At 40.6% G+C, this 24,746-nt stretch overlaps 1 protein-coding gene across 13 annotated transcripts in view; it reads right to left on the reverse strand.

Annotated features, from left to right (window-relative positions):
• The window catches only part of APBB2 (amyloid beta precursor protein binding family B member 2), a 209,426-nt gene that overhangs the window by 23,519 nt on the left and 161,161 nt on the right, over positions 1–24,746 (reverse strand). For 12 of the 13 annotated variants that reach the window (XM_074822394.1, XM_074822400.1, XM_074822395.1 and 9 more), the window contains one exon: positions 21,076–21,203. In XM_074822394.1, the coding sequence (XP_074678495.1) occupies positions 21,076–21,203 (128 nt within the window). Of the gene's footprint in view, positions 1–4,492; positions 4,871–21,075; positions 21,204–24,746 lie in introns of those variants that run through there. The other variant, XM_074822406.1, reaches the window with a different exon arrangement.

The raw sequence follows: 24,746 nt of genomic DNA on the forward strand, positions 1-24,746 counted from the left end.
AGAAAATTGTGTTAGGGCTGCTATGCAGGATTTGAGATTCAATTCTAGGGTAAAAGGCCAAGACCTCCGAGGAAAACAGCCCATGCATGACCTTCCAGCCTGCAGAGGCCTGAGAAGGGACCCCCCTCCTAGAGTGAGCCCCAAGGGGACACTGCCTTCAGGAAGGGGGTGACAGTCTCCTCCCCACCACTTCTGCCAGGCACATTTATTCAGGGTTGTTTTCCAATTAGCGCCTTTGGAGGCAGTGCATTAAGGTACTGCCAAGGGTGCCTGTCTCCCTGATCACCCCCCTTCCTCCACACTCCTCTTGCAGAGGGTTGTACCTGGCCCAGGGACGCAGCTGAGGCAAGACAGCTGTAGAGTGGTGTAACTGATGGTTGTGCACAATATGTGACAGTGCTTGAATATAAGATAATTTCTTCTTCCAGCCCCAGGTTTTGTACATCAGTGACCCATGCCAGATGCATCCTGGAGGCTCATCGTTGATATACAATGCCCACCCCACAAGCTGAATGGTAAATGGAGGTTTCACTGGGAGGTGAATAAACTAAGAGGCACGGTGGTAACACCCGTCCCCCAAAAACCACCCTCTACGTGGCACTCATGAGGCAGTATCTGGATTTCTGCATCCAGGTTTGGGCCCACCAGTGCACAGGAGAGAATGACAAACTGGTGTGAGTCCAGCCAAAGCTGCAGGAACCCTGCTTGTTTAGCCTGGGCATGAGGTAATGGGGAGAGCATCCAATTAGTGTCTCCCACTCGCTCATGGGACAGTTTAAAAAATAGAGCAAACACAAGTTTCCTTGCAAAGAGAGCAGGTAAGCCCAGAGAAATACTCAAGAGGCTGTGCAATCTCTGTTCTTGAAGGTTTTAAAAAATATCAACCAGAAACGGCCCTGAGGTAATCCTGAACCCTGCTTGGCTTTGGCCAGGAGGCTGGTCTTGGTGACCTGCTTCGGTGAAGAGGTTAACACTTCACACCTCTTCATTCCTGTAGCTTCCCCTGTAGTCTGGCTGACTGCAGTTTTCCCTGTTGTCTTTTTTGAGCAGATCAGAAAAAATAAGGCTGCCATGTGTCACCTACACCCTGAGCAAGTACAGAGGTCTGCCTTCCAACCTCTGTGGTCCTTAAACATTTTCAGGTGCAACTACACCCATCACCATCGGCCCTGACCATCTCTGTTCCTAAGAGATAACAACCAGGTGAAACGACTTTGCTTTCAATTACTGTAGAGTTTTAGTGGAGTAAAACACATTTCACTTGATTAAAAACAATGATGCATGGCACGAGCCTTTTGTCTTTATTACAGTTGTAAGTACTTGCCCAAGCATATCCTCTGAGGCACAGAAGAGGCCCCACTCTGGTTTTCTAATTTGTAATTACAAAGTCTAGTAGCACTTAATGCAGCAAAATGGTTATGTAAAATGTATTTACACCTCAACAACATAACATGAACAAATAAAGGAAACAACCTTCATTTCTGTGCATTTGGAAGTGTCTCTGTTGCTTAGAGAATGATTATGTCCTTCACTTATGTATGCCATTAGAGAAATATAGTTGCTTTCACTGAAAAGAAAAAAACTGTGGTTTATAATTTTTCTAAGGTTTGGTAGCTTTTTAACCTTTTTCTTTTTTTAAAAAAAAATTTAAATAGTCCTTAAGCCTTTTGTCTTCCAACAAGTATCAGACTATTCCAGCAGACTGGCCTTGAGTTTCTGGGTCCCTGCCACCACCAGGATGGAGACTGTGTAGAAGCACAACTAACGCTTTCTGCAGAAATCCCCTGTTCACAGTGGGCCAGATTGTGCCATCAATTTTTAAGCAATTCTCCACTGGTAGCAAAGAAGATTTCTGCTTAAAAATTGATGGCTTGATCTAGCCTTCTATTGCTAATCATATATTATGAAGACTACTATAACCTAGTCAGATTCTATTTTTAAAATAAAAAGAAACTATGATGCAGCCTGACACATTATATGAATCCACGTTTTGTAAAGACTAAATCATACTCTTAAGACCAGAGGCCCTGAAACAGTAAGTCCCGCTGAAAGTTTGGGTGCTAGACATCACATTGATATCTGACAGACAAGCTGGTTCCTTGTCATTCCTCAAGTCCTCTCCATAAATATGCAACCTCAGGTCATTTTACCATTTCTTCTGGGTTTCCCTCACCTGCACATACTAAATGACAGTGACTGAAGACTGTAGATGAAAGAGTGGGTACACTTACAGCTCCCTGAAGCACACAGCCACCCCAGGTACCTCGCCTCCTGATATAAGCCAGGAGCATCTTTCGTAACCCACTGCAGTCCATTACCCCTTCCTTAGGAAATGTTACGTCCGGCTTGTTTGGGAAAACAAACACATTTCTGGAAGCATGAGAAGAACTCTGAATGGCAGGCCACCTTTTCCCCAAATCACTAGACAACCATTTTTGATAGATGAGTTGGATATGAGATTTTCTGGTTTAATTTTTTAAAGAATTATTAAATTCAGCCATAAAGATATTTCCAATTTGGAAACTTCTTAAGACATACAGGAAGGATTTAATATCACATCGAAATACAACAACAAAAAAAAGAGGATGTTGTTTTCTTTGGCAGACACCAAAACAAATTCATCAGGGACATGCCAGTTATTTTCTAAGAGGAGGAAATGAAACTGAACGCTTTTTACTGACTTGATATTTCCCAATTTAGAATTGGTATATTTTAGTTTTTGACCTGGATTAACTTCACCCAGGGAATAAGGTTATCTCAGCCTGTCTCAAACTACACTGGAGCAAAGTCTGTACTTTAACACAAATTAAAGCTATACAGAGCAGTTGAATCAATACTAGCACTCTAATATCAATTAGATCAGAATTTTGTCCCCAGTAAGAGTTTTACTTCATGTCATGAAACACAGGAAACTCCAAATGGCGAACCAGAAAGCCTTACCTAACAGGATACCCAACAGATGGTAACAATACAAGAAACACCATGGACCTTCAATACACACCTTAATTATCTAAAATACTAATTCACACAGTTGGTTTAATCCTCATCTGTATTCCAATCGACCAGTGTTTAAAATATCTTCATAGACGAGTTATTTATTTTTATACGTCCACTGTTATAGAAGGAGAAACTAACCTGTACTTTTTCAAAAAAGAACTCTACCTGGTATTACATAATAAAACCCCACAATCTTTCTCTTAACTCCTTATGAAAATAAATAAGCCAATTTTTACTGAGGAATGCTCCAGGGCTAAATAATATCCTCTTCCTCACTCACAAGTTGTTATAATTACATTAAGTGCAAGGCAACAGCTACAAAACCGTAATTAAAGCCATAGTTTTAAGAGATGAAACACTTCATATATTTCCCTGATAGAGATCAAGACTCAGCAGTGTTTGCTATCCTTTAAGAAAACAAAAATTACTGCATAGAACAGGGAGAGCAATGAGCTTTCATAACATGCAAGAAACCTAATTTAAGAGTGAAGCTGCTGAGTTTAAAGAAAAAGATAAATGTGCCTCTCTCTCTTCCTTCCCCTCTGCATCCAGCATAATGAGCATTCAAAGCTATATATCAATTAACAAATCAATGAAATTTCTTCTGCTGCAAATTCTTTATGAATACAGATAGGATTAAGCAAGCACAGAGACCTTAAGGCAATATATTACATTTAAATCATGAAGTTTCCTCTTCTGTCAAATAAGCCATTAACCATTTCACTTCAACTAAATGTATTTTTACATGCATGTATCCCCCCCCCAGTGTAATGCTTCTGCCTTTAAATATGTTTACTTCTTTTGGACCTCTACAAAGAATTCAAATTGCACAATCTCTATTTTCCATTATGGGCTGAAAGAAGAAAGCCCAGACTGGCTAGCTAGAAGTTAGCTGGAAATTACACATAAATAATTATACAGGCACGGTATGTTTTGGGGGGAAACACAGGGAGGTTTCTTTTCAGTAAATGAGGCTTCTGCTGTTCTTAACTACATCATCTTTTTATCCATTAACACAGCATTACCAGTAAAAACAAATTATGATCATCCTCTACAGAATCAGGCTGGTCAATATGCAGCCAGTAACCGCGGCCAGTTTAGGAACATGTAATTCTGAGCTGAACACAGACCTCCAAACCTATTAATCATCAGGACCCATTAGTTAGCTTACTGCTCAAATGAGCAATATCTGAAGGAATAAAGGAGAGGGAGAACAGTATCACATACTTACCGCTCAGCACACAGTCCAGCATTTCTGCTACGGTGCTCTCCCTGAAGGTTGTTAAGTGTCAAGCTCTTGGAGAAAAGAAATCTGACTTGCCTTTGTCACACTAGGAGCTGTAATTTGCCTTGCAGGCATCCACACAGAAGCTTTAGACTTAATGGACCATAAGCCTTGAAAATACAGCTCGAGACAAAAGCTACTCCTAAAGTGAGACTGTTGTCTGGGGGGGGAGGCTGAAGGTTTTTTCTTGTCACTTTTTAAGTTTCTTACCTTTTTGTTGCAGCAAAGAGGAATTTAATGCCAAGCACGTCATACACAAACACCCAACTCAACACTCTGCCTGGTGGCCGGCTCCGTTAGCGTGTATCTAGGCATCAGATGATGCAAAGTGCACTTGATGCAGCCGTGTACTTGTACTTCAACGACAGGGGCCGAATACCCCCGAGAACAGCAGCTCATTCATTTTGCATCGAGTTGAAGCACATCATGTCAGCTCCCACTCTCCTCACGGACTGTGCACGCTTGTGTTCGCCGGCTCCAGCTGTGAGCGAGTGGGCGCTTCTCCCTGGAAGGCACCGCTCCATCAGGGGTGTGTCTTTTCCTCCCTTCCCATCGCTTTTACCATTTGCGTGCTCCCCGCGCTCCGACCCGCGGAAGAGGCGCCTCTCCTCCCCCTTTAACAAACCTTCACTGCTACGCACTGTGTTTCTAGCCTGTAAACTTCCAAGATTAATCTGCTGTGACAGAAGCAATCTTTTGGGGAAAGCTGAAGTGCGCAGGGAGTCTTCACCTCCCAGTTTTCCAAAACCAGTGCAAAGCTTTCACAGCATGACTCTGAACTGAATGCAACAGAGAAAGAAAGTCTCTTTAAAAGACAGCGAAGATTTACGGCCAAATCCAAGAATTCAGACAGAAGTACAACTGCGTTTACTTCAATGAAATTACACCTGCTAATAGTAGAAGTGAGATTTATCCTTGAGCTGTAAAAACAAACACACCGAATAATTTGATTTTCCAGAACTGACACATGCAATAACAGTAAATCTAATTTAGAGGTGTTGCTTGCACTAAAGGTGACAGTAAACACAACACTCTTGGAGCTCCATTTTTTATTTGGCAAAACTCCCCATCAAACATGCTCAACCAGCAATAAAGAGATGCTTCCCCAGGGACTGCACACAAAACATGGCAGGGCTTAAACCCCATCCCAGGGCATTCAGCTTCATAGCTACCTGCAGCATTGCACATCACTCCTCCTGGATGCAGGGGAGGCCTGGGGGGAAGAAAACTCCGACCAAGAAACAACTGCAGTGGCATGAGGACATGGGTCACCACCCTGCACATCACCCTTATCTCCATCCAAGGGACTTGCTCCTTCAAACATGCCAGCGGAGCTGCTTGTGGGCTCACACCCTGCCTCCTCAAGGAAAATGAGCCAACATGGCAAATACCCATCAACCAGCCTCTTTAAACTAGCTGAGCTCAGCGTAAGTGAAAGCAGGGCAGGGACTGCAACCATGGGTATTTCCCCCAGCAGATTTGGGAGGTTGAAAAGCAGTTAAAGACAGTTTGCTGGCAGTCACTTCTTCCAGCCACACAGATCCATTGGGAGCAGGATGTTTGTGCACAGCCTAAATACACTCCGAGACTCTAGTGAGGTTCCTTCCTTCCCTCCTGCGTATCATCAACACAGTTTGGCAGGATCAGTTCACTCAAGTGACCACCTGTGCCATTCTGAAAGCTTTCTGCTGATTTCCACAGGAGTAACAGGTTGGAATTTAATAAACAAATCTGTTGATGCTACCTAAGAAGAAACAGATCCAATTTCTCCTTTCTTGGATGTGCTAGATGCCCAGTGCTAACAAGAATTCAAGGCTATATAATAATTTTTGCACTGAAGCAAACAAGTAAGTCCTTGACAGTCTTGACACAAGTGTGGAACTCACTTGGGGGGAAATAAAGGGACATTTTATGCACAAGCAAAATGGAATCTGCAACTGGTTAAATGCCATAAGATACACATGTGCTATATTTTTAATCCAGGTTCCAATAGGTGTTCAACATAATTTGTTTAAACTTGCAAGTGAAAACAGAATTAATCTGATGACAACTATCCTTGCCATTGCTGTTCTCCTCTTTCACTCTCTGCAAGTAGCATACAACAGGACATGGTACACTTCCAGCTGGCCAAACAACAGCACTTGTGAGAACAATGTCACACTCCAATTTAAAAAGCTTCTAAGGAGAGAAGCCAAACTTTGCCATTTTAATATGCTGGAACAGTTCGTGGGAGAACACCACTCCTCCCTGAACCTCTCTTCAGTACAAGAAAAGAGATTCAGCAGAACTTTGGAAAACCTGTAAAAATAAGTGTAAGTAAAACTACATACGTCCCAGTCTTTGACTTTTTAGCTGGCTATCCAGTAAATGAACTGGGACTGAATTCTAATCCTGTGTTGGACTAGGTATTTTGGTATGTGGTACAATCAAAACTTACTGCCTATGCACCTTTCAGTAACAATATGGCTAGATACAAACATGCTGGGTCTATTTTTGAGAAATAACTTGCCCTGGTATTTTTCATCAGTCCTCCTGGTCAAAGGAAAGGGGTTTGAAAGGGCTAGTTGAATCTAGCGAATAAACAACGGGTTACAGGACTGGTGCCACAGCCAAAGGTTCAGCTACTTAGACTATGGGGAATGTGACTATAGCTTAGACTGTAGCTGGTGGGGAATGTGAAGCTCAAGGGCAGCCTTGGCTGCAGTGACCATGAAATGGCAGAGTTCAAGATCCGATGATGACACCAAGCTGTGTGGTGCAGTCGACAGGCTGGAGGGAAGAGGTGTCATCCAGAGAGATCTTGACAGTCTTGAGAGGTGGGCCCGTGCAAACCTCATGAAGTTCAGCAAGGCCAAGTGCAAGGTCCTGCACACGGATCGGGGCAATCCCAAGCACAAATACAGGCTGGGCAGAAAATGGATTGGGAGCAGCCCTGAGGAGAAGGACTTGGGTATCTTGGTTGATGAGAAGCAAAACATGATCTGGCAAATGTGTGTCTGCAGCCCACAAAGCCAACCGTATCCTGGACTGCATCAAGAGAAGTGTGACCAACAGGTTGAGGGAGGTGGTTCTCCCCTTCTACTCTGCTCTCACGAGACCCCACCTGGAGGGAGTACTGCATCCAGATCTGGGGCTCCAACATAAGAAGGACATGGACCTGCTGAAGCAATTCCAGAGGAGGGCCACAAAGATGATTAGAGGGCTGGAACAACTCTCCTATGAAGACAGGCTGAGAGACTTGGGGTTATTTAGTCTGAAGAAGAGAAGGCTCCGGGGAGACCTTATAGTGGCCTTCCAGTACCTAAAGGGGGCCTACAGGAAAGAAGGGGAGGAACTTTTTACAAGGCCATGTAGTGATAGGATAAGGGGTAATGGCTTTAAACTGAAAGAGGGTAGATTTATATCAGGTGAAAGGAAGAAGTTATTTACTCTGAGGATGGTGAGACACTGGAACAGGTTGCCCAGAGAAGTTGTGGCTGCCCCCTCCCTGGAAGTGTTCAAGGTCAGGTTGGACGGGGCTTTGAGCAACCTGGTCTAGTGGAAGGTGCCCCTGCCCGTGACAGGGGGGTTGGAACTAGATGATTTTTGAGGTCCCTTCCAATCCAAACCATTCTACGATTAATGTTTCAGCTTCCCTTTCTCGTGCCCCATGTTCTCTGCTCCTCTAAATTTGTTGCTTCTACTTGCTGACTATGAAAAGAGCAACAGATTTACCTCTGCTACCAGCAACAGGAAAATCTCCTAAGTTTGGCCAGCAGGAAGTTTCTAAAAATGAAAAAGTAGTTTGAGCCCAGTGTCTTCCTCTTTGTGCACACGCAACTTGCTTAGTAACTACAGCTATGCCTTGTGTTTGTCATTCTGGCCAAATTTTCTATACCAATCCTCAATCCCACCCAAAAATGTGAAATTCAAACATGAACTTAAAATTTTAGCTATAGGCTCAGGGGGATGGTGGTATCTGTTTTCTGATTCCTTTGAGCTTACTTGGTCAGATATATGTATTCTGAAAATGAAAGAGGTGAAACTCACTCAAAAGTCTTCTTTTATGAACTGTGTTTTAGAGAATAATCATCAATAACTTCAGTTTTGAGACCAGTCATGGAAGTTGCTGCACTGGGCACTGGCTGCCGAGTTTGGCTGACAGGCTCTCCCCAGCAACAACTGCTACCATAAAGCACATGAAAAAATGTCCAGCGCAAACACTGCACCGAGTCCCATTTCCCACTGCCAGCCAGCGCTGTGAGCTTGAAGCCAAATCACTAGACAGTCAGGATCTTTGTACTGCAATTTACCTACAGGCTGCAAAAGAAATGAGCTTGCAGCAGGTTAACAGGTCAACTTTACACTGACAAAAAGATCACAAGCAGCCAGCCCTGGCAAGGTGAAAAGTGCCCATGAGAGAGCTCTCATCTTAGAAGACCTGACAAATTCAACTCCTGCACTGCCAAAAGTGTCACATTCAAGGCAGCAGGGGTGTTTGGGGGCATGCCTGGTTTATAAATACAACACGTGTTGTTTCAGCCTCTCCCAGCTATCACGTGCTGCCCTCTCATGGGTCCTCAGCCAGGTTGTATGTCCCCAAGCTGCTGTGTTCCTCACTAGAGATAAAGTTCAGCCAAGCTCATAATCAGGGAGTAGATATTTAACACTGTAAAATCTGTGCAGATCTCCACACACTCAGCAGTGATGATGTGTCCAATTCTCTGGTTAAACTGCCAGTGAACAGCAAGGTGTCTGAGTAAATGAACTTAGCTTACACTCTAGACACAGGGGTGGGATCATGTTCTCCCCAAGTTGATCAAATATTCTTATTGCATGGCCAGCTGTTTATCTCACAGCAAAATACCAAGTATCCCATCACACACATCCCTGGTAATATCAGCAGAGCTGTGGCTGGACTAAAGAAACAAAAACACCATCAGCGGCTGAGATCCTCATACTCAACCTGAGCATGTGCAAGGACTAGATCCAAGGGCTTCACATACAGAAAATTTTGAGGAAAAGAGAAAATGAGTTTGTGAGTAAGGAACACGGATTTAGGTTGTGATTTATTCCAGTTTGAACAAAAGGAAAATGATATTATAGGAACAAATTCATTGTTGTGAGGCCAAGAGTGTATTTTTGTGGGTGGAGAGGTAGTTAGCCCTAGCAGCTGCACTCACACTGCTGGCTCACACTTACAGACCTAGTAGTACAGACACACTACTATAGACTTGTAGTCCTACACTTGAGATAAAAGCAAAAGCAGGTTTGCATCCCAGCTCCTGCACCTGCAGCATTCATAGCTCCACTACTGCCCTGCAGGAAGAGAAACAAATGTTTCCCAAGCTTGCCCTACCTTTTGCTATTCTGAGGCATCCATCCTATCCTAAGGCAAAACATATTGACATTTCCAGGAAACAAAAAATTACTCCTTTTAGCAAAACTCGGAGCACAACAACAATTTTGTTTAGTCTTTAACAACCTAGAAGCTGAAAACCTCCCATCATTGTAATGATCTGCTTTCTTCCCAAATTATCAAGCAGCAACAGCAGTGCCAGATCGTCTAATTTATCTGAAATGTCATATTATTTTCAAAAAGAGAGGGAAGGTAAGGGACGAGTGAAGAAACATTTCATAAAGTTTAAATCCTGGATTCAGACAGGTATATGAAAATCTCCATACACACCACAAAACAAGTTTCCAGCATCCATGGATGAATGAAAAAGTTTGAGATACTACCTTGAATCCTAAAGGCTCAAAAGTGACAAAATGAACATGCCACTTATGAATGGCTGGGTTGGCAATATCCCAGAAGAGCTTTGTTTGTTTTTTAAACTAAGGCCCTTGAAGCCACGTATGTACTTGATAAATGAATAGAGGGCACGAGCAATCGCTTAGTTTGCTTTGTCTAATTCATCTCATTATGTTCCTGATGGTACCTGAGCAAAAGCAGAGATGAAAAACAATTTTCCTAATAAAATACAGATGAGTGTCCCCCCAAAACCACACAAAAAATTAGAATCTTTCTTAGTGCATCTGTTCTCTTGTAGTTATTGGTACATTTTATCTTAAATGTGCATCTATATTGCTGGAGATACACATGTAAAGTTTATTTAGATTCTTCAGACATCACCAAAAGGAACAGGCAGAAGATAAACTTCTTAATGAAGAAAGACTGATGACACACAAATACAAAACAAAAACAATTCAATACATCCTTAGCAAACTGAACTACACCTGCAATCAGCTTGCCAAAAGAATAACTTAACTGCTCTGAGATTGCCTGCAATTGCAGAGGACAGGCCATAGGGCCCACATGGATCCTTCCAGTCTGAGCTACTGAAAAATTATTCTTTAAATTATCTACAGTTCCTCTTTTTGCATCTTCTTGACAAATACAGCATTATCCCAAACACTGCCACATGTCAATAACAGGTACCCCAGAACACAGGCAAGCTGACTTTCACTGGTTCTTGCCTGAAGTGGAAAAATTCACTTACTTCACTGATGTTAAACGTTAAGATCAGCAGAATACCAGGTCAATACTGAAGCCAGCCACCTTGCCTGACCTTGCAGATCTCAAACTCTCTCCTACTCAGAATTCTAAGATTCATAGTAGGCTCCTTATTTTTCCACCTATTTTGTTCTACAAGAAGAACTCTACCCCTGCTAAAGAAATAACATTTACACCATCCTGCCGCTCCCAGAGGTATTACATTGATTTTGCTGAGCAGCATTCAGGTTTTCCGTGTCCACATCTGTAAGTTACGGTCTAACACAACTCATGCTGAAATTAACAAAAAGCTTCCCATCAATTATAAGTGGAATTTGGTCAGACTCATGGGGCACACAAGCATACGTCCAGCCAGCTTTTAAATTAACCAAGGTGGGGAGAGGGGAACTTCAAGCAGTAAAATATTAAAATTTTAGAGACAATTGAGAATTGAGTTCTATGTTTAATGCATCACTCAAATTATAAATTAAAATTATTTTTATGGCATTAAGATGAATAGCATTTCTGTAAAGCAGACCATTACCACAAAAGATAAAATGCACACAGATTTTTCAGTGACATTAAACACAATTTTCTTCTCGAAAAAATACGGATGTTCATGTAACAGTTTCTAAATACAAAACCAAGTCAGTCAGTAAGAAAACCACTAAATGTTTTAAGACGCTTGAATTATTTGTTGAAAAAAATCTTTTAGTTTGTTCAAATTAGCATTTAAGTTTCTGCTAATCAATCTGCGCTTATCAAAGAGACTTGAGTAGGTCACCTAACTCCATTGCCAGAGGGCAAACCGTGCTGAATACCACTGACAAACAAAGGCCCTTTTCCCTGGTGGAGCCAAGGAAAGAAGCCAACATATCATTCTCAGAATTAAAGGCCCAAAGTGAAAATGCTTTCTAAATACATGTAATGGATAAGATAGTATATGCTATGATTTACATAAAGATGTACCTCACATAAATATTTGAATTGCAACCAGCTAGTAGCAAAAGTGGAAAAGCATCCTGAGGCAGATGCGACAGTTAAATATTTGAAGTGGTAAATTGATAGCAAGAACATCGTCTTACATTTTAGAAGCACAGTCCAAATTATTGTACCAGTACAGTTCAGCCAAGCTTGTGACTGTGTTTAGAGAGAGACACACGCAGCACAAAATTTGGACCTTATTATTTTACTGTAGTACATACTAAATTCCAGAAGACCTTCAGTGAGCTACAAATACATAGGCATGTTACAAGTTTCCTTGATATCGGGAGTATAACACTGATGCAAACATGAAAAGAGTGTTTATGTATGTGGATATAAATATTTTCACAGTAAAGACATATATAGAAACATCCTACCTCTCTCTAACCCACCAGTAGGGTAGGGACACAAAGTGTTTGGATAGGAAGAACAACTAGAGACAGGTCATTTTCTGGCTGTAATTTAACTTTTTTATTTGCTGTATTAGAAAGTTGTGAATGTCCCACATTTCATTAATTAGCATAATACAGAGATAATAAAATGAAACCCTTTCCACTGCACAGTAAATTTTATCCTCTGAATTGCTTTTTCAGAAATTATTTGGCTGGTATAGTAACAATTTTTAGGAAGTCAAATTCTTGCCTACAATAGAAAACAGTAAGCATAGTAAATACATGTCTTACAAAGGGTTAACCTTTTCAAGTAATCCACCACAGGACAGAAAAGTCTGTTCCTGCTCATACAAACATACTATACTCACGGTAACAAAGAGCTGTATCAAACATCTCAGCCAGAATGGTGCTTATAAGTATTCTTAGCACAATTTTTCTTAAAACACTGTTCTTTTATTCAGTGGTCTATGCTCTCTATGGCTTTTCTCCTCAGAAGGTTTTTTATATGCCCACCTTATTAGTAACTGAACAGCTTCAATATACATTAGACTAGCAAAGTGAAATCACTAGTGGACTAACTTGGTTTTCTCTTATCTGCTAGAGACCTTAGACTAGACAAGGCCTTGAGATGAGAACAAAGGAATACAGCAAAGTTTTGGTTTTTATTTGAAGAAAAATGTTATTAAATTGACATTATTTGACAGTCTTCATAAGGCTGTCAAAGCCTAATTCTCTTAAGAAAATTTATTCTATAGGTGGCTCCCTCTATACACAGGCCCTACTGTTGACACATCATCTGAGAGAAGTGTAACTAAGTCTAACTTCAGTTCCACTGAAGATGAAGGGGGTGAAAGAAAGGCAGGCACCTTCAGTCGACTCCAACTGGTTTGGGAAGGAGGATGCTATTTATTGTTGGCATTGCCTCCGCTGAGACGAAGCAACAGATTGTGTATGCACCCAAGTGCATGACCTGGCAAAGTAAATAGGGTAAGTTTAAACCACCTTTCACTGTCATTTAACACCAAAGCTTCTAACTGGGTGTTGAAAACAAGGAGGGCTGTGAAGATCCTGGGAGGGAGATGTTTTCTGTTCACAGCTACTGAGCCAGAGAGCAGCTGCTTTTTGCATCACCTGCATCACTGTTTTGCCACTGAGTTAAGGCAACAGTTAAATACAGGAATCCGGCCTGGGCAGAGCATCTGCTTGATTAACATACAGTGAAAAGAATAATAGAAGAAAGCATCAGATTTCCACCCCAGTCTGGCAGTCAGTGGCTCTCCTGAGCTGCAGACACTTTCACAGGCAGCTCAGGCTATTCTCCAGGGACCTGTATGATAGCCACTTAAATTCACCGATTACCCTGGTTGTATCCTAAAGTGTTTGAGTTTAATAGCTAGAATCATAGGGAATATGTAGAGATTTTCTAGCACAAATTTGTAGAAATAATTTAAGCCAGGGACTCAGTCAATATGCCATCTTTTTATTAATTGAGACGGCCTTACTACTTTGCAGTGGTTATTTGTAGTCCAGGTTTAGACATATCATTTGTCTTAACTGAAAGCTTTACAGTTGAACACTTTCAGAAGTGACACTAGCTAAAATTTCCAAATTATATGCAGTATTTTCCACTATTTTCTGAAAACAAATATGGAACAGTAAAGGGTTCTGTTTAAGGTGACTAAGCATTCATTGCCATGCTCAAACCACTAGCAGAGCAAGTGACACACTATGGTTGTCTGGTTGTTTTTCCTAGTAAGAAAGGAAGCCTCCTGCAATTTTTCCCACTTCTGTACAAGCAAATGCCTCAGCAGTACTCCTTCATGGGCTTCTCTGTTCCTGTCTCCCTCTACAAACAGAAATCCTTACAATTCTCCTTTTCTGTGTTTGTCTGAATTCCCTTGCTTTATGAGACTTCTCTGCACTTGTGCTAATTTACTCCTACTATGGTTCTCAGCTGCTGTTTCTGCATTTAAGCTTTTCAAAGGTTACCAAGAATCTACAGCTCCACAGGCAAAATTCTCCCTAAGCATATCCTTCTTTCTCAGCTGCTATCAAAGGGTGAATCCATCGTTCGTAAGCACCTGAGCTGCTCACAAGCCTCATCTGTAATGCAGAAAAATTTCTGTCACATGTAATAATTTTTCATCTCATTAGTGGCATTAGACCGAAAGGATAGAGGGATGTTGCCCTGACACAGCTGAAGCCACTATTGATACAAAACCATTCACTGGTGCAAAACTATGGGTGCCTATTTCAACTTAATATGGGCCTATTTCAATGCATCTTCAGTCTACCATGTCTTTCATGTTAAATCCCAAAACTAAAATAAACCAGTCTCATTAAGCAAAGTAAGAATGCACACATACAGCTTTTTGCATCCACTTAACTATATTTGCTTGAAAACACATTAATTCTGTAAGCTTGACTGGATTTTCCCTTTCACAGCTGTATTGTTTCCTTACACCCTCCTAGAACACGCTGCACTTGCAAACAGTAATGTGAGGCCTTATGGATATAAATGGGAAGTTTTGTATAAATAACCACCTAAACTATTTCTTAGTGTGAATGGAAAATGTTACCAAAACATACAGAAAAGGATATTTAGATGCAGTTGGCTTAGGGGAAATGAGAAAGCAAAAGATTACTCTAAAAAAGACAGCTAAGAATATGGGTCAGACGAGCCAGCAGAATACTTTTCCTCCAGTATAATCCCTCACCTCTAGCCTATTTATGTGATTCTTCACCGTATGTTTTGTCCTTATTCCAAGGTTATGAGGACCAAGGGGAATAGGCAATATTGATTAATGGTATCTCAGAGTTTGAAGAGTTCAGCTGTAATTACACATTCTTTGAAGGGTGTTATCTTTTCAGAAGAGCAGGTGCAAACACCACCTCAGTTTTAATTTATTTTCTGCTTTTCTTGACCATGTCTCTTTAATGCAGGAGAAAAAGTTTAATATTCATTATCTTGTACAGCTTGATAAACTCCTCTCACATAATCTGAGAAAGACTCAATCTCAGAGCACATTCAATCATTACTTCAAAGGGAAGGCAATCCAGAAGGACCGTATCACCTCCCTGAACAATGCAGCTGTAAGCCACATTGCATCAATGAGGCCTGATGTTGTGTTGCTTGTACACAAAATATCTTCTGACAAGGGGAATGATCAATTACAGCTACAACAGGATACCCCAACCATGCTAAACTTGTATTTATTGTCTGTACTTCTCTTAGCTTTTAGGCCAGGTATCCCTCCTCAAATCTCATGTCCATATGATAGACACACACTGGAGCTCAAGTCAGGTAATATCTGTAAGTACACAGTCTCAGCTAGGAAATACAGATCATAACGCCATGAGACAGGCACTCAACCTGCACTACAGCTTCCACACTCATCCCTCTTCTGTCCTCTAACAAACTAGTTCTCACTCAGACATGTCCCTCCCTTCTTAGCTTGACACGCACACAAAACTAAAAAGAAAACATTTAACCTGCTGTATAGCCTTGTTGCTCAAGTGAAAATTTCTAATTCTGGATGTCTAGAAAAAGGTTCCTAAATCTGGATCTAGACATTTGATTTTTCCAAGACACACAGATCCTACTGAAGTCAGTGGACAGTGCAGGTGTTAAACAACTCTGAAACCAGGCCACTTTAATTTAGCTGTTGAAACAGCAAGATAGTATAATATTTTTAATTCCCCATATTCTGAGGAATCTGAGCCATCACTTTATACCATTTCCTCCTCTTTTTCCACAGATTTGTCCCATTTTATCACTCACATCACCCCAACAGTTTTCTCAGCTCTTTCCCTAACAGCTCCTGAGATAACAGAGCTCAGGTAATTTCTGTTTTGTTGTTAGGATTTTCTTCTCTTCCAGCCTTACAGGAATATGTCCATCTGACTTGGGGCATCTACCCATTTAGTTGCCTGCTCTCCCTTTTTGAGGCAGCTTGAGCTTCATCTTTGGTGCGTACATTGTCCTACTTTCTTCAATCCAGTTGTCCTCTCCACCCCCTTCTCCCCTTTTTGATCCCCAGCCTCATTTTATTCCCTGATGGCTAGGCAGCAGAAAAACAGGGGCAGTTCAAAGAAAGCAGGGCAATGGATATCCACGCAGATGAAGAGATCCCCGCCACCATCACCTGACAAAATGGGCATTATTAGGGCAGAGAAGGGAGCGTAATGCCTTCACACTGTCTAGTCAGAGAGTCTACAATCGGAAAACCCTAATACCAGAGAATCTGCCTCTCCATCACTCAAGAGCAACTGCGCTCCCTCCTCAGCCTGCCAGGGAAACACCCAAACTATCCAGAGAAAACAAACCTGCACTGTGTGGTGACAAAGCTAGTAGATGCACAAAGACATGTGCTACGTGTTTTGTCCAATGTGCCAGGTGTCCACACCATGCAGTAACCAGTTTCATATTCAGTCCCATTAAAGCTCTCTCCTGAACCCATTCACAGCCCTCCTGACCAGCTAACCACTGAATTTTTCAGCTGGAATATACCGCTGTGTATGGAGACACCAGGAAAGAAGAAACCATGATCTTTCAGGCTATTAATGTCCTGTAGAGGTTTTAAAAGTTGAGGCAGGCTTTGGATTGGTGGAAGAGCAATGAAGATAAAGGAGGATTCAGGGAAACGTGCTAACAGAAACTCTTTCACAAAATTGATGGGCCATTACCTTTTCTCTCTTCCTTGTTATCGAGCTGCTCAGAAAGCAAAGGGCATGCACCAGCAGCCAAGAAGGGGAGACAAAACCCAACCTAAGGAATGATTAATGTACACTCCTGCAGCTCTCAAGTGAAAAGAACAACCCTTTTATAGCTTCAGTAGGCTAGTATTTTCCAACATGCTTTTAAAGCCCAGAAAAAAACCATGTCATCGATGGCTTGTTAAGAAGCAAACACAGCACTGACAATTATTCACTGATACACCTGTGAGACCACAAATCCTCCATGTGACAGTGACCTTACTGATCTTGAAATCAAGCTACTTAAGCAAGTGCGGGGACTTTTTTTATTTACAAATAATACTAAATGAATCGTCATGTCTCTGTTTTCAGTATAGCTGGAGACGAAGACTGTGTAAGAGTACAGTGGCTTCTACTTCTAAAAATCACACAGTATCATCTAAGAAGCGAAGTCTGCCAAAAGGCTGGACAGATACAATCTATTTATTTTTCTTTAATGCCCATATATATATATATCTCTCAAACATAGGAGCTCTGAGTCTACACATACACATACTCATACATACATGCATAAACACCAATTTGTGGGAACTTGCTTTTGTTCACAATTGCATGAAGGTGCTCCAGACTTTCTTAAGGTCAAACATATTTTACTGACTGATTAACTGAAAACAAGTGATGTTACCTTTCAAAACACAAAATCACCACACAGCCTAAGTGAACAGTACGATGAAGCCTTTGATTATTACAGAACCGTTAAAAAAATAAACTCTAGATGTCAAAATAATAGTGTAATGTATGGAGTCAGTGATTACAGCCTCCTGGAAGATGTTTCTGCCTGAGGTGAGTTAGCAGACACATCCTCAGATTAAACCTTCATCAGCAGATCTCTGTATTTCATCAATCTTTCATTATGGTACAGCTTAGAAAATCATCTGGTCAGATGTCATTAGAAAACCTCTTCATCTTCCAAAGCATAATCTACCCAAATAAATTACTACAAACAAAACAGAGTTAAAAAGGAGGGCTTGCAGATCGTTATGGTGTTCAAATAGCTCAAAATAGAGGAAAATATAAATTTCTACAATATTTTAAAATTGAAACACTGCCTTTCACAACAAATCCAATATATTTTATTATACAGGCTCTTGGACCAGAAGATGTAGCTAATTAACAAAACTCATGTGCCACAACTTCTAGAAGAGCTTAATCCCAGAAACTGGGATTTCATCAACTTCCTGGACAATTAATCCACCAAAGCAGCAATGAGATACCCTAACTTTTCTCTGTGAATGGCAAACTCATAATCAGGGAAAGTTGCTCTTGCAATCAGCGAATGGCTCTAGTGTTTCTTACCTCAGAACCAACAGGTAATTTTACCAGGATGAGCTCAAGGACCGTCCTGTCCTGCTAATTATATGGAAAAGTGCAATTTCCATCTCAACAATATGGTTTTCTCAGCTTGGGTTCTCCAGTCACCAAATGCTTTTTTTCTTGTGTTAGTGCTTCTTCAGCAAATGCTACATCATTTATGCTACCCTTCAAAGCATGTTTCCTATACTGAACCTCTCTACACCCAAAACACAGTGTGTATCTGATTACTCAGTCGTAAGTTTCTTCTTTCTGCTTGTCTTTTGGATCTTCTGATATCTACCATCACATGCAGTCTGAGTTTACTTACAAATAATGGCTACACTGCTCTTCCTACAATCTTTTTTTTTTTAAAAGGGTCCACAAAACATTAAACAAATAAAATTTCAAAAAGAGTGAGCTCCAGTCCTCAAAGTCATACTGGACACAAAATTTCTGTAGAAGCATCTATCAAAATTCTTATGAAGGGCTAAGAATAGGAAAGCTCTAAAATCAAACTGCTTATAATGAAAAAAAGATTCCAATAAAAGCGGCTAAGAACATTATTGTGCCAGCAAATGAAATATTAAGGCTGGTTTTGATCGTGTGTTTATATATTAAACCTTCAATAAACTATTTCTGGCTGTTATTTACAGCAACCAATCAAACAAAGCCATGTTCTCTAGAAACAAGAAATGTTCTACACGGAAAGGCCAACTCCCTCTTCTGATGGTAGAAACACGAGAGAAGATTAGTTTATTCACTCTGCCAGGTTCTCTGTATTGTCAATGTCACAAATAAAATCTATTTGCAGGAATACAGTAGAGGAAGCTTCTACCTTTTATGACCAAGAGGGAGCACACTGAGTTTGTTTGCAGGTTTATTGTTGTTTGGGGTTTTTTTTAACTTGGACCTATACTTCTCCCACATACTCCATAACTAAACTTTTTTCTTAATAGAGACAGGAGTTTCTGCAGAAGTCTCAACAGAACTGGAATTCATCTTTGGTCCCCAGATATGGCATGAAAATGGGCAGGAGTGGGATCAGAGATGCTATTTCCTATGCCTTATACATAGCCTTTGGTAAATGTTGTGGGATACCAAGGCAGGTCTCTACGTCTCTAGGTCAGAGTAGACAGAACGACCTGCACACACACAACCTTTCCCACCAACTCATCTAGGAGAGTTTGATATTGCCTCTCATCCACAGATACATTTCACCAAAAGCTTACAACATTCTTGGTGCGACATGATTGCAAAAGGCACATTTCTCTTAAATGTCCCTTTTCAACATCAATGTTTCTATCAACAGTTCTGTCTTTAGGAGAAGCAGGTACCCAGCCTAAAGAAACATGACTCATTATCTTATTTTATAAACAACATAATGGAATGATTTTATTTTCCAAAGAAATGTAAGTATTTGAAAAAAGAATGGTAAATGCTTCAAAAAAATTAATGAAAAGCAAAACTGGCTTCCTTTATTCTGCATCACATTTAGGTGCTCCTTAAGCTGCTCTATTTACTTCCTGACCAAAGCAAGCCACTACAAAATCTGACTTGAAGGGAAATGTGCAATGCATTCATTTTCTGAGGCAAACGAAATACTGTAATGGTTTATTCATAAGAAGTTAAAACCTTTTTATTTCCCTCCATTTCAAACTGGATTTTCCCCTTTTAGATCTCTCAAAAATCTGCACCAATGGAAGTGAAAAACAGTAAAAAAACCCAAATTACCATCAGTCATTCATAGAAATAAAAAATTTAGAAATTTTATAACAGAAACACTTATCACCTTTCCTTCTGGAAATTTAGGCAGAGATAATCAGAAACTCTGGGGAAGGAATAAAGAAGTTGCAGAAGATGTTTTACTGGGAAAGATTTTTCAGGTCCAAAATGACATTTTCCATCAAAAGTCAGAGACAAAAAAACCCCCACCCTAACTATTGCAAATATCTCAATAATCAAACATGGACAAAAAAGCAGCAGCTCATTAGCGTTATTCGATCCTTACTACCCATGTGTCAGGATGGGTACTGCCTGAAGATCCTGGAATTACTCGAAGTGAATGACAACGTTTTTGATACACCGAAATGCTCAATGGGACAGGAAGACAGCTCGCTGTCCCTCTCTATAAGAAGTCACCTTCACAACCCTGTTCCCACAGCAATGTTCAAGACAAAGAAGGATGCTACCAAAAGAAGACCAGTCAGGAACAGAAGCTAAGGAAAGACTGGCTTCAGGGCAGGAAGTCCTTTAGCACGAACTTGTGGTTGCTCTCTACAGCAAGGAAGAACTTCAGCTCACAGGCACTCAGGTTTCAGGGACAAACCCTAGTTTTCTGCAACACCCTGAGGAATTTTCTTGCATCAAGATCTTTAAGTAAGAGTAATGGCTTAAAACCATTACTCTTCCCTCAATCCAACTTTTTCCTCCATCAAATCAAATATCTCAAGAAAGGGGAAACACATGCATATGGTCAGAGTGTAAGTAGCACGTGTAACTTGGACCAGCAGGAAGACATGATTTCACATAGCCAGGACAAACATACTACAGGACATATTTGAAAATATGGTTCTATATAAAAAAGTATTTTGTACATCTGAAACTAAATAATGTTGTGTGTGCAGTTTTATGCACCTGGCTGAATTCATCTGAAAGGTTTGCTCAATATAGGTTTAGCAAAACAGCATGTATGTGATAAACTACGAAAAGCAGAGATCTTAAAAAGTAACACCAACAAGAAAAAGAATTTACCCATCCTCTCATAGCCCCTGGGACACAACTACTCAATTAAATGAATAGGTTTTATACCTAACTTCCTCCAGGTGTATGTGTATTCTGTATCAGCAGACAGAAATAGCACCAAGTCAAAAGGGATAAGGAGAGTGAAGACTCACCGGCCGTTGTCACGACCCACACCCCAGACTCTGATGCTCACAATGGGCTGTGAATGAAGAACTGTGCGGTCCATGGGGTCAATCAGGTTCAGCATGTCATTTTCCAGTATAAGGTACATGTCTTTGCCCTGCAACTCCAGAAAAAGTACAGTTAGTTACACAGTACATCCCCCTCTCAAACTGACTGGAATCAGGGTGTTATGCCTATGCTGTTTAGACTTGCATCCTCTTAATTTACTCAAGAGTTTCAGTTTGTTCCAAGAGCAATTGAAAACAAGTTCATTTACCTCTGGTGTGAAAAAATTCTAAGATAGTATCTTGCTACTTCTATATTTTTAAACAATCCCCATCACAAAAAGCTTTGATACCTTCTAAATGCAACTGTTTGACTCATTCAACCCCATGCTACTGAGTTATTCGACAAATTACGTGTTTATCCTTTCTCAAGTAAATTCTTCAATACATTAGAAGTCAAGAACTGTCTTAACAGTAAAGGCTCACGTTAAAACCTGTACTCTTAAGGCAGAGTTTCTTCCTTCAAACAATGTGCTTTGTTTCCATAAACTTTAACCAACGGGTCATGGGAACAGACAGCAATTTGTACATGTCAAAGGATTTCTTGAAGAAAGATTAATTAAAGGGGAAAACCTAGCATTAAGACATGAATGTGAATTCTGCCGGTGACTGCAGAATCATGGAGCCAGGGTTTCTCCCTAGTTCTTCTGGCATGTAAGAACAAGAAGAATGCTTTTCCCCTTAGAGGAAACAAATTTAGAGGCAATTTTCCTTTTGATGCTAATTCGCAAATGCTAATCTTCCTCCTATGGTTAGCATTTGCAAAAGGTCTGCTGCCTGTTCTGTTACATCTACTAGCTCTCTTTTCAGAGGCTGTACATCTACTCTGCAGACCGTGGGATCCCACGGAAATGGTCATGGATCTGTTGCCAAGAGGTAAGACAAGCTCCTGCTGATAATAACAAGAAGAAAGTGGGGGCTATCAGCTAAATGTAGAGTAATTTGTTTCCTCTCTATTTTGCCAGAACCTATAAATGAACAGAAAGAATAGAAAGGGTCTGACTTCCTACTGACAGTGTTTCAAAAATGACCTTTTTCTTCACCTCAGTGACACAGAAACCCTCTTTCCACTTGGTTACAGTGGCTCACATCTTAATGACATCTAATTTAGTGTCTGCATAAGACACACATTCATGTCACCCTGGGAGGGCCTGCTTCCAGGGTTTCTAGGCTAGGCTGGAAGGGGCAGGTACTGTCTACCACCTCTGCCCCCTGAATCTCCTAACAGAGATTCCAAGGGGAGCTGTGACAGAGCTGGCAGCGCAAGTACCAAGAGGTGTGTGGGAGAGGAAGGGGACACAGGCTGGTATATCTGATGCCAACACAAGAACATCTTGCCTGATGGAAAAAGTACAGCTGTGGCTGAGATGCAAGGCTGGATAGACAGGCTGCTCCTGGAGAAGCAGAAGCAGATGTAGCTGCGATAACCATGGGGCGAATTAGCAGCATTCAGCTGCTTGTGGCATACAGAAAAAGAAACATGGGAAATAAAACACGAAAGCCAGGATGACACAAGGCAGACCAGGATGATGAAGGAAACCAAACAGAAAACAAGAGTCATCACAAAGAAAAAGGTTGAGAAATTTGCTTGAAGGTCAGAAGCAGTAAACAGACTGTGTGAAGAATGTTACCAAGTGTCACAAAGATTGCTTTTTGGACTCATTTTCTCCTTATATATTTGTTCCAGAAGGAAATTATTACAAGAAGGTAAAATCTGTTCATCATGCAAAATACATTGGGATTAGGGTAATAAAACTGAATCCAAATTAGCTGGAAAAGATTGGAGAATGGCAGATAAGCAACATAAGTCACAGAAAATTATCCTTGCAATGCTCAAGGGATAGCTTGGCCACAGCCAGAAGCAATATATTTTGCTAAGTTTTGTTGCCTTATTATACAGAAGCTATTTTAGAGATGAAAACACTGCATAGGGTGAGAAATTATTTAGACAGACTGAGAGCTTGAGCCTCAGTGTCTCAGACTGCTGAAGAGTGTCAGAGACCTGATGGTCCAAGATGAAGAAAGCTCTCACAGGAAGAACCATGAAGGGAAAGACAGACTCAGTCCCAGCAGTCTTTCAGGGAAGTGTTATATACTGTGGTATATAGGTCAATGGCAACAATGTATCTTTTTCATATAAGTGATTTTGTAATGTACAGAAATATAATGCACAGCAAAGCAGTAACACAAACAGATGAGTTGCGTTTTTCTTCTTAGATATTACAGAACCATGGAAATTAGAAATTCACAGGGAATTTCTTTTGGAGGGAAGCGGAGGGCATGAAATCCCACATTAAAGCCAGTGACAAAGCTTCTTCATGGTCAGGATTTTACCCAGAGTGTGTGGGGGCTTTGTGTTTTGTTTTTTTAAATCATTAAAACTTGGGGATGGTCCTAGTCCCAATTTCACTTTCATTACATTCTAGATAAAATAAATCTTTAGGCAATCTTAAGACCCCTATCTGCAGTCATCAGTTCTACCTTCATAATAGATTTATGCTGCATGTGCTCCATCTGATATGTCAGTGATGAGCACACTTTTTTCAGATTCCTCTCTAAAACTTGCCTTTTCCAATCACTCTTGAAGCATTACATTGCCAGCAGAAAAATGTGGTTGTAATGATTTCTTTTAAAATCAAGAAGACAATTTACTTCAGGGGCCACCTATTCAAGCACAGTATCTCTATTGTTTTGTCAGGTTGATTTTTTCTGTTTTCTTATAAATAGCATTCTTAATTAAAACTTCCATTCAAGAGGACCAAAACTTTTCATCAGTTTGGCTTGAAAATCTGTAAGGGTTTCCAAGAAAGAACAACGGGATTGACAGAGAAATATGGAAAAATTTTAGTATTAATTCTTAAACCAAAACAAAGCACATTATTTCAAAGTAAACAATATATTTCAAGTTGATCAAAGTTCTGTCATCTGAAAAATGGATGGGATTGCACACATGTAAAAAGACTGGGGGTTCTTCCCTCCTGGGGTCAGCAGTAAGTCCGAAGTCCATGACTGACACATCTCTGTTTGTCTAGCTATATTAACTAAATAAAACTGCTCCCAAAAATAAAGAGAAGGGAGACCAATGTTATCTCGTTCATTTATATATACAATATAAATTTCTTACATTAAAAAAGCCCTTCTGAAATTACTTCAAATAGATAGGGCACTCTAACTGTGTCCCCTGAAACATCATGTTCATTTTTAAACAGGCACTTTCTCCCAGTTGCTCCTCTGAAGTGTCTGTGCATTGCTGATGTCATAGCCAGGACACTGGACACAAGCCTTAGACTCTAAGAATAACTTGGGAGACTGAAGAATATTCTTCCTAAAATTTTTACTGAAGTAGACAAGTCTTTCTTTTAATTCCTCTTCTGTTCAGCAGTGCTGTTTCTCTTAGATCACACAAGTATCAGTGAAGGTAACAACATTCACTCTTGCATCACTTTTGCATTCAGATCTTGTGTAGTAAATCCACATTAGTGTAACCCTCCTGAAAACAAGTCAGGAGAGAGGCAGAGAATAAGATTTGGCTGAAGTTTAAGTTGCTTCATGATCAATCAAATAACAAAGATGTTTTTCTATGGATTTGTGTCCTT

This window comes from Strix aluco, chromosome 4 (genome assembly GCF_031877795.1).
Source record: "Strix aluco isolate bStrAlu1 chromosome 4, bStrAlu1.hap1, whole genome shotgun sequence".
Lineage (NCBI taxonomy): Eukaryota > Metazoa > Chordata > Aves > Strigiformes > Strigidae > Strix > Strix aluco.